Source organism: Camellia sinensis, chromosome 5, assembly GCF_055761805.1.
Source record: "Camellia sinensis isolate YWXY chromosome 5, ASM5576180v1, whole genome shotgun sequence".
Taxonomy (NCBI): domain Eukaryota; kingdom Viridiplantae; phylum Streptophyta; class Magnoliopsida; order Ericales; family Theaceae; genus Camellia; species Camellia sinensis.
In genome coordinates, this window is record NC_138965.1 from 204,937,310 (window position 1) to 204,948,869 (window position 11,560).

The 11,560-nt window shown below is 34.8% G+C and overlaps 1 protein-coding gene across 1 annotated transcript; it reads left to right on the forward strand.

Moving 5' to 3' along the window:
* The first annotated feature begins 759 nt into the window (after positions 1 to 759).
* LOC114261664 (uncharacterized) lies at positions 760 to 7,216 on the forward strand. Its single transcript, XM_028201952.2, has 5 exons — positions 760 to 1,167; positions 1,257 to 2,443; positions 5,618 to 6,034; positions 6,483 to 6,712; positions 6,807 to 7,216. Exons 1-5 carry the CDS (start codon positions 989 to 991, stop codon positions 7,056 to 7,058), a joined length of 2,265 nt encoding a protein of 754 aa, XP_028057753.2. The 5' UTR covers positions 760 to 988; the 3' UTR covers positions 7,059 to 7,216.
* The last annotated feature ends 4,344 nt before the right edge of the window (positions 7,217 to 11,560 follow it).

Genomic DNA, 11,560 nt, shown 5'->3' on the forward strand with positions numbered 1-11,560 from the left:
TAAAATTCATAATTATTTTACTATTAGTACCAAAATTTTTAAAAAATCATAATAAAAATATCAAAATTACTAAAAATAAAAACTTAAAAATTCAAAAAATAATTTAAAAAACTCAAAACCAACATGGTGAGTAATTTTTCATCCAACGAGCTTAACTATGGTTTGGGGTGTCCTAAAAAAGTGTATTTTTTGTCTTTTTACGAAAAGATGTGCAGAAAAGTAGAGAGGTAATGTGATGGAAAAAAGATAAAAAGATGAATTATATAGTAGATCCCAAACTAGGCCTAAATCATTGTTTGGTATTGGTTTTTTAAATTAATTTTTTTGAATTGAGACTTTTTTAGTTTGGGATTAAAAACTTCGTTTGATTGATTTTTTTGATTTTTGTGGGAGAAAAAGTAAAATGATTATAATTTGGATATAACATTTTATCTTATTAATTTATTTAATCTATTTTATCTTTTGTGTTTTTTTAATCCGATTAACTTAGCCAAACGAAGGCTAAACTAGACCGAATGTCTCTAAATAGAGAGAAACCAAACATTTCGGTAAAAAGTTTTTGGCTCCGTTTATTTTCAAAGATAGAATGGTAGAAATTCATAATGAAAGAATTATTAGTAAAGGGATTAAGTAAAATTATATTTATTTTAATAATAATTGTTATTATAAGAATTATTAAATTATTTTTATATAAAAAAATAAAGAAAATAAAAAAATGTTAAACATTAATGCTTAAAAAAAAATGAGTCCCACTTGTATCCTACCCCCAACCCTCCCTCTGTACCCAAAACAAACGGGGACTTTCAGTATTCGACAGCCAAACAGTGGCTAGATTTCTCCACAAATTGCGCTCTCTACAAGTGTATAGGTCCACCCTCTTCAATGAAACTCTGATATAAGTACAAAAGCTGTGCGACTAAAATTCACTAATTTCCCTCCATCTTCGCTTAGAAATGAAAATAACCCATTTGTAAGGTTGATTGTTTTGATGGCTACCCAAAAGTTGTTTTCTTTCTCTATCCCCAAAACTCACTTTGATTTTCTAGATAAAGCCTATTTAGAGGACTTTGTGTATAAATCAATGTTTAGACTTGCTAATTCTTTCTGGGTTTTGGCCTGCAAGACCCTGTTTTCGATTCTTGATTTCATAGTCAGATTCATGTTCAGGTATACATATTAGTCTTTCTGGGTAGTTGATTTTATAAGCTTTTTTAATGGGTTAGTGTTAATTAGTAGTTGGTTACTCTGTTTTGCAGATTAGAGGAAGATGGTAGTTCTCAGAAGATTGATTGCAATTTTAGAGTTGATCATTCTCAGAAAGATGATCATATTGATTCTGGTAATTCCACAGTTTTGGAAAAAGATGGGTTTGGCAAGAAAGAGAATGATGAGTTCTTTTTTGGGTTTCAGTTTCAGAGTAGCCAAACAGAGGACTCTGTTTTCATGGAAAATTCACCGACTCCGAACACGAGCAAGTATCAGGTTATCTCTGGAAAAGATTTCAGGGGATTCATGGAGGAACCAGAAGCTATGAGCTTTACAATGCAGGAGTTGTTTGTGGGTTCAAATTATGCTCCAATTGTGGGCGCTGGAAATCAAGAAAATCAAGAAACGCCACTCTCTGCGGAAACAGATTCTCAAGAAGATCAGTTACAAGAAGTCCAAGAATTTCCAGTGGATTCCAATGAAAGTTCCAACGGAAATGATCAGATAATCAATCGAGTCTCTTCTGATGAGGATTTCCTGGAATTTAATTCAGAAGCAGAGGATGTTCTTGAAGAAACAGAGTACTCTGTTCAAAGCCCATGCGGTGAAAATGTTTTAGAGAAACAAGATCAAGTAATTTCCACTGAATTTGATCTTCTTGGAAACAAAGAGATGTCTGAGTCAGATCATAGTCATCTGGATTTGAATAATTTCTCAGATGAAGTTGGATTGCTTACGGAGAATCAATTCTCGCCTTGGGAGTCTGAGTTTGAATCTGAATCCGAGTCCAGTGGTAGAAGTCCAATGTATATTGAAGAGAAGCAGCAAGAATTTATTGATGAGTACACAGAATTGGAGCCCAATTTCCAATGTTATGAGTCGAGTGCACGAGACTCCTATTACAGTCGGGTCTGGAAAGGGTCAGATGCGGAAAACAAACAAGAAAATTATGAAAATGGAGATCTTGAAGACGAAGATGAATTTGATATTCTGTTGAAACACAAGGACATGATTGAGCAGATGAAGATGGAGATGAAAAATGCCAGACCGAAAGTGCTTCCGACGATCTTGGAGGAATGCGAGAGTCCGAAATTGGCTGAAGATTTGAAACCTCTGAAAATTGATGAGAAGTTGGAGCATAAAGATAGAGTGGAAGACATTCAGAAAGTGTACAAGAGTTATGTTGAGAAAATGAGGAAATTGGATATCCTGAATTACCAAACCCTACATGCTATCAGTACGTTTCTAATCACCCTCTTCATCTGTCATGATTTTTTTAATTTTATTGTTTTTTATCACATTATTATTTTTTTATTTTTTACATATTTTTTTAGAAAAAATTTAAAAATATATTTATTTAAATAATCTCAAACACCCTTTAAGGCCAAGTTTGACATGATTGAAAAAAGATAAAAAGTCAAAAAGTCACTATCCTATTTAAGTCATATCATCTTATTTAAGTCACATCACCTCTCTAAGACATCACTTCAAACCCAACCCAAACCCAGCCCATCTTTCATAAAAAATCAAAAAGTACACTTATTTAGTCTTTCCAAACTAGGCCTAAATCTCAGTTGATTTCAAGCTAACTCTCGAAATAGATCAATTTTTATTTTTTATTTAAAAAAAATCAAATCAATAATATTTTCAAAAAATGATTATAAATTAATGATAAATTTTATAAATATTAATAATTTAAAAATTTTCATGAATTTATTATTATTTTTTAAAATTGCACTGGATTGTAATTTTTTTTTTCTTCTAAATTTTGGTTTGAGATTCAAAATAGAGCTAAATAATATAAGAGAACAAGAAAGAACCTTACCTTGTGTGTGTGTGTGTGTGTGTGTGTGTGTGTGTGTGTGTGTGTGTTTTTGTTTTTCTTCTTGTTTTTAAGAAGAACAAAGAAAAATTGACAAAACCCATCATTTTCATTTTGGAGTGAAAATAATTTTTCTCTTTCTATATGTGCGTGGGTAAAAAAATTTCTTAAAATAGTTTCAGAAACAAATTTTTAAATATATATATATATATATATAAATAATTTGTGCCTGAAACAAGATACTAGTCAATGAGATACACGAGTCCAATATATCATGGGGTTAGAATTTCTCAGTGCAATAATTAATTATTGATTGACGGCAATAACCAAAAAAAAAAATCAACACAGCATACCAGTGAAGGCGATGAAAAAAAAAAAATTAAAGTTAAAATGTTGATAATTAAAAAATAAACAAATTAAAACGTTCCTCTTTAACTTTTAAATAATTAATTTTCTTTAATTTATTAAATATTTTTATCTAATAAATTACTAAATACTTTTAAAACATTTTTAGAATTAAAAAAAAAAAATTCCAACCGCACCCATTGTGGTTAGACTTTATCAATATAATAAATAATTTCAGTTAATAACCAAAAAAAATCAATGTGCATACTTTATCTCATATTTTGGGAACATGTTAAAATAAATAAAAAGTTAATTATTTATTTTATTTTATTTTGTTACACTATTTTTAATAAAAAAATCAGTTAAAATAATTAATCATCAAAACAATCCTTTATTTAGAATTTTTATTTTTTTATTTTTTTTGAAAGAGAAAATAGTCTTTGTCCAATCTAATGATGTGGAAGATTTTTGTTTCAATCAAAGAGATCTTCCAAGGAATCATTATTGTTTTGGTGGGTCTCCCCCCTCTTTATACCACCAACATAACCTCCCACTATGCATTTTAAACCGAATAATGTTTGGGATGTCTAATAGCGGAGCTCCCTCTAAGTATGTGGGCTCTATCTTAATAATAGTGACGGTGTTTGGTTTGAGTTTTTTGGATTAAATTTTTTGAAAATTGAGTTTTTTTATTTTTATATTTTTTTGTTTTTAGTGAATATTTTTAAAATTTTAAATATTTTTTTTTTTATTTTTTTAGTTACACCTTAGTTAGATGTATCTAAAAAATAAAAAATTTGTGAAAAAATATTTTAAAAAATTAATAAATACATAAATAGCCTAATTAGGGGTTAATTTGTTATGAAATTTAAACTTCAGGGGGCAAATTGTTATGAAAATACAAACTTTAAGGGGCGAGATGTAAATTCCGAAATCTCAAGGAGTATCTATAATTTAGCCAAACCTCAAGGGAGGTATATGTAATTTGTTTTTTTTTATATTTTTTTTACTTTTTAAGTGTATTTATGTTAAGTGTGTTTAAAAAATAAAAAAAAATTACTTAAAATATTAAAAAAATTCAGAAAAAATAAAAAAATACGAAAAATGAAAATATAAGATTTTTTGAAAAATAAAAACAAGCGAGCTAAATTTGTGTTTTGTTTTTTATTTGTTTTTTTTGTTATGCACGTATATAGAGTTTTATTTAAAGTTCTATTTTAAGGGACTGCTGATGTAAAGCTGACGGTATTTCTTTGTCTGCTATTTGATTTGATTTATATCACCCCTGTTTTTCGTGTTTGTTTATAGGCAATGTATAACCATATCAGTAGTCTTTTAATGTCATTCCACCGACCATTTTTGCCTTCATGAATCACATCAGTAGGGCTTTTATGCCCCACTTCCATTCCAGCTTGTGGTCCACATTTTTATTCCCATCACAACTTTAGATTTTCACATAAAAAAAATCTTGAATAGTTTCCTCAGAAAGGACAAATGGCTGTAAAATTTGGAATAGTTCTCTCGTTAGGGTTTTTTTCTAGTCTATTTTCATAATACGATTCGTCATTTTATAATATTTGATGATTAATATAAAAAATTAAATTAATTAAATATTAATAATCATATAATCAGATTATATTTATATTAATACAATTGATGATTATTTTTTTTACTATTATTATTTTTAAATATAATCTAATCATATAATTATATTTTTTAAAATAAATGTAAACTTAATTTTTTTGTAGGTATGATCTACACAAAAAGCTGTACAAGATAAATAATTTTGATTATTGAAACTAGCCCAAAGTGAGTTATGTCCACTGCACAACATCAACCTCAGACTTGGGTGAATTTCATCGATTTTTTTTTTTTTTGGGATGATTTAAATAAGTGTATTTTTTTTATTTTTTAAAAAAAGATATGTAGAAAAATAAAGAGGTGATGTGATCCAAAAAAGATAAAAAGATAAAAGTGTCATTTTTACTTCTATTTTTAAAATGGATTGTGTAATTATTCGAATAATTGTAATTAGAAAAATTCTAAACATATATAAAATTCAAATAAAAAACTTGACAAGAATGATATATAATGTCATTATTGTAAATAAATTTATCTTCAAAGGTATTATGTTTTGAAATGAAAGGTCCACAATGAATCCCATCATTATGTATAGATTTTTTTTTTTTATTTGTGTAGCATTCCTCTTCTAATTAATAATTAGAAAATCCACTATATTTGTAGGTTTTCTCCAATTGAAGGACCCAACTCAACAAGTTCCAGGCCAAAAAACTTCAATTTCAGCAATCAAATCACTTCTCTGCACAAACCTCTGGCCATGCAACCTAAGAAGGATCTATGCAGACCCAACTCTCAAACCCATTACTGAATTTCACAGAAACTTGGAATTAGTGTACGTTGGTCAAGCTTGCCTTTCCTGGGAAATCCTCCATTGGCAATATGGAAAAGCAATAGAGTTATTAGACTATGACTCTGATGGACTTCGATTGTACAACCAAGTGGCTGGTGAATTTCAGCAGTTTCAAGTTCTTGTGCAGAGATTTGTAGAGAATGAGGCATTCCAAGGACCCAGAGTTCAAAACTATGCCAAGAACCGGTTTGATCATAATACCAACCTCCTTCAAGTTCCGGCTGTCAAAGGTATATGAGTAATGTTGTAGGAACAAAAATTTTATTCCAGAATGACGTGCCAAGGTTGAGTTTAGGGAGAGATTTCTCTTTGGCCTACTCCGTGGACTAGAGCGGTGTAGTTTGGATCCCCACTCCAGTAATTTGTGCCTTTCATCTTATGAGGTCCTTATTTAATTACAGGGGTTTAGAAGAAAAAACACTTTAGATTACACGAGCCAAAACTTCATCTCTGAAGACTAGAGAGAATCTGATTCCTTGATTTTATTACTTTTAAAGCCAAAGGCCAATGAAACTGACGCAAATTTTTGAAAATTATCACTGTCACATTTTTATGCTAAATAAAATTTTATGAGAGTAGGCTTTTTTATTACAAGGTGTAAATAAATATGTTACAACCTTACTGTTATGCTCTAATATGTAATGGAACAAAATTAAATAAAGCTTCATTGTGCTGCAGATGATTGTTTGAAGGATAAGAAAGAGACTATCATTGAGGGAGAAATTGTAGTTTCAATTGGAATGTTGACAGAAATTATTGACGAATCGATGCATGTTTTTTGGGAATTTGTTCACGCTGACAAAGACGACACCAATGTAATCTTGAAGGGGTTTCAGGCGACTCGTGTGAATCTTCAAGACCCTTCAGATTCTGAGCTTCTAATGGAAATTAAAGCGAGTCTTCAAAAGGTTAATTTGATTTATCAATCTCTTGACAAGTTCTATTTTGTTTTGATTTAGTGTCTGACATTTATTTTTGAAATTGTTTGCTCTCATCACACAGAAGGAGAAAAGGCTCAAGGACATATTGAGAAGTGGAAATTGCATAGTGAGGAAGTTTCAAAAACATCAAGAAACTAGATTGGACCGCACGCTCCTATTTGCTCAAGTTGAACTGAAATTGGTGTCCAGAGTGCTAAGTATGTCGAGACTAACAACAGATCAGCTAGTATGGTGTGAGAAGAAGCTAAGCAAGATTAATTTCTTTAATAGAAAGGTTCATGTAGAACCTTCCTTTTTGCTTTTTCCGTTTTGAGAATTTTCACTATTTACACTACACCGCCTCGTCTTCCCTGTAAATCCGTTGTTATTGAAGAGGGGAAGAATTAAAGAAATGTCATTGTACAGACTTGGTTTTTTTTTTTTGAACTTGAGAAAATTTCTATTAAGATCAGCCAAAGGATACTTACCGAATAAGTCCATCCAACCAAATTAACTTATACCATACAAAGTGCCTGTTTGGCAGAACTTAAAAGCAGCTTATTTCAGCTTTCAGCTTAATTTAAGCTATTTTGATGTGTTTGGTTTAGCTTATAGCTTATAACTTTTTGGAAGTCAGAAATCAGCTTATTCTTTGAGTGGGGCAGGAGATGCTTAATTTATAAGTCAGAAATCAGCTTATGTTCATAGTTATAAGTTATAAGCTGTTTAGGCATAAGTTATAAGCATTTTTCCACAGCTCTACCAAACAGGGCCAAAGTAAAAATCAACAAAGAAATACCTAGGAGGAAAACTATGGAAACATCTAGACACAAAACTCGCATTGCAAAACAAACGCCGATCATAAAAGTTTGACAATAGAGCAAGTCTAGCATAAAACATAGATTTTAACTACAGAGAGGGTAAGCCACAATCAAGTACTGATGGACTTATCACACAACCAAACACCAAACAAAACAAAAGAAAAAGAAACCTAGACCTAAATCCCTAGCCATGGCAGTGGATGAGTGGCAACGGTACCAGTAGAGATGGATTCGAAGAGGGTGCTGATCAGATGAATGATGGCAGATCTGGTTGCTGTGGGTTCGTAGAGGCAGCTAATCTGGTGAGTGATGGCAGATTTGGTGGCGATTGTGGTGTCAGCGTGAGATGGGAGAGGAGGGAGATGGCGTGTCCAAAGAAAGCCATGGCTGGGTAAGATAGAGAAGAGGGAGAGATGGGAAACAGATCTAGATTCCACCAAAAGGGGAAGAGCACCTCACAAAGGAGGGATAAGATGGAAAAACATAGCTTCCAGAGCTTATTGGAACCAAACGACAAAGAAAAATGAAGGGAAAAAAAGGTAGAAGGAGGGAGGAGGCCGGAGCCCCCCTCTCTCACCCTAAGCGGTGCCTGAGCAAATCCTAGAAAAAAAAGTTAGAGTGAAAAGGTCTGAAGTTTTAGAAAAAGAAATCACCATTGTACAGACTTGGCTGTTCGGGCAATTCTCCTGTTATGTATATCTTCAAATTTCATGCATGGTTTTCAAAATCTTAATTCATGGGTTCAGTTATATGCATTTGCAGACTTGACACAATTAGTATTTAAATATCCAAAATACCTCAATTTGAGATATTGTCAAAGGTCCAAAAAATTGGATTATAAATTTTGGCCCTAAAATAAAAATACTTGAAAATAAAACTCATAATGAGGCCTTACTTTAAAAATCATTGATCTTAATCTATAGGATTAAAGAAATTTCTAACCATTTTAGTTCCTTATAATGAAGGGCGGGTTATTTGAGATGATCTAAATAAGTGTATTTTTTTACTTTTTATAAACAGATGTGCAAAAAAAATAGAGAGGTAATATGACTCAAAAAAGATAAAAAGATAAAAAATTGTGGGAGCCGAGTAGCAGTTCCTGGAGGAAAGCCAAATGAATTTGAAGAAAATCAGGATATATACTATATTCGGCTCCATCTTGGGCAACCCCGAAGCCGAATACTCAAATCATGAAACCGAGTATGAATAGGCACGTGACCGAATGGCCGAGTGAGCAATCGTGCCCTGGATTGAAAATGGGCCTGACTTCGGAGATTATGAAAAAGTATAAAAGAGAGAAGCATCAACCAAAGAGAGATATGTGAGAACAGACCCAAGAAACTTAAGACACAATCAAACGAGAGACATATACTAACTTGTCCACTGGAGTGCTAATTCCGGCACACCTGATCGAAGTGTTAATCCCCTTTTCAGGTGGCAATTACAGGGTCAGGAATGTCCTTTAGGATCCAAGAGTATTTCCAAACCATTTTACCACAATTGACGCCATCTGTGGGAACACTCAAGCATATCCATGACGGGCGTCACAGAAGATCCTCCGATAGTCGCTAACGAAACTACACCAAGAGACGACTTCACTCCAAAAAACATGCTTGGACCGGAAAATATCACCGCACAACGGGCCTTGAACTTCGATTTAGTAGCTCACACTTCACCCTCAACTTCAATGCATGAGACAATGCAGACGATTATGGAGCAAGCAAAGAAAAATGAACAGCGGCTGGAGAACATGATGGCTGAGAACGAGTGCCTACACTAGGATTTGGCCTTGGAGGTGGCAAAATCCCAACAAGCCGCATGCCAAGACCAGGGTCGACCTTCGGGAAAAAAGGATGGTCGACGACGTCGACTTCAGAAACACAATAATGACAGTGATTCAGACTCATCATCTTTGGAGCCTAGAAAGAAAGGACGCGTTGATGTATCCATCACATCTGAAGGAAGTCCATATGTACGGCATAAATGAGGGAGAAGTGATGATTCGGATGAGGAAGATAAACATGACTCTTTCGTGCGACGAATTGCAAGGGTTGTGCTACCCAAAAAGTTCAAGGCACCATCATTCACCCTCTACGACAGAATATCGGACCCCACTAATCACATTCGTCATTATAAGCAAGCAATGACGCTCCATGCTGACAACGAAGCCCTCACGTGTCGAATATTTCCAAGCAGTCTAGGACCACTGGCCATGAGGTGGTACTATAAACTGGAGCCAGCATCGATTAAGAGCTTCCACCAACTCCAAAAGTCATTCAAGGCGAGATTCATCACTAATGAGGTCCAGTCGAAGCAAGCCGATTCATCGCTATTGGGAGTGCTTTAATCTGGTGGATGATGCTTGCATGGCCACCACTGCCTTTAAGATATCCTGATAGTCCTCTCCGCAGTTCATTAACTAGACGACCCCTCCAAAACCGTTTGGGTGTTAATGAAGAAGATTGAAGAATACTACAAAGTGGAAGACGATGCCCTGCGGGTCAAAGCCGGACATAAAGCCGTTGAGACGGCCACGTCGGGAATTCTTCAGCCGATTAGCGTCGTGCCATCAAGAATTCCCAAGCGGCGGAATCAAGCTAAACGAGACAAAAGGTGTGACTCGCGCCAATCAAACAACCAATGTTCACATCGAGCTAATGAACAATACCAAGTGGATAGCAGGCGCACAAGGCGCTCAAGCATGAAATACACGGACCTAACAGAACTGATCAGTAAGATTCTATCGAAAGTTCAACACCTTCCGTTCTTCAAGTGGCCGCCCAAGATGACGGGACCTCCCGATACGAGAAGACAGGATAAACGGTGTGAGTATTATAAAGACCACGGTCACGACACCGACAATTGTTATGCATTAAAGGATCACCTGGAAGAATTGTTGCAAGACGGCCGTCTTACGCAATATGTCCGAAAGAACAATTCAACAAATACAGTAGCTCTGCGGCCGGAGTCACATCCTCTTGGTGTAATTCATATGATATACAGCTTGTCGGCGTCATCTGAGATGTATACAATTCAGTTGCAGTCTAGCCCCCGTAGCCCAATGACGCCAGCGAAATGGCCCCATGACACTAGAAGGATTAGTTTCGATGATAGTGATTTAGTTGGAGTAACTCAACCCCACATTGATCCCCCCATCATCGAGCTACACGTAAACAGATTCACCATTGAGCGTGTTCTCATTGACCAGGGCAACACTTCGAAAATAATATATTACAAGACTTTCGTCAAACTTGGCTTTGCCGACTCGGGCTTGTCTTCGGCTGACTACCCGTTATTCGGCTTCAATGCTAACCCGGAGTATCCTTTGGGCAAAATCACACTACCAGTATGGGCCAGCAGATCAGTAGATGTAGAATTTCTAGTTGTCAAGCTTCCTTCGCCGTATAATCTCATCATGGGCAGAACTTGGTTACATAAAATGCAAGCCGTGCCAAGCACTTACCATCAACTACTTCGTTTTTCGATTGAGTACGGTATCGAACAAATTCACGGTTCTCAGAAATCGACACAGACATGCTATCTTCTTGCTGTAAAGAGACCAAGGGAGCTGGAAGTACATTCAATTAAGGTACCGGATAGGAAGAGCCTCGAAGACATTGAGAAGATCCCAAGTGAAAAGGCAATCGAAGCCTTGGATCGGGTCGAAATTGACGGAAGTCCTGACAAGTTCTTCATGATCAGCGCTTCTTTAGATAAAGTTGAAAGGCAGGAATTGGTATCCTTCTTATTCAGCAATATTGATTTGTTTGCATGGTCTCCATACGAGATGCCAGGAGTGGATCCATCTGTGGCCCAACACCGCTTAAACGTTGATCCGAAATGTAAGCCAATTATTCAGAGAAGTCGGCGATCAGTCGCGGAGCATACTTCGGCCGTTGTTGAAAAAGTAGATCAATTACTTGACGCTGGGGCGATTCGCGAAGTAACCTATCCTACATGGTTGTCCAATACTGTGGTTGTAAAGAAGAAGAATGGCTCTTGGCGTGTTTGTGTG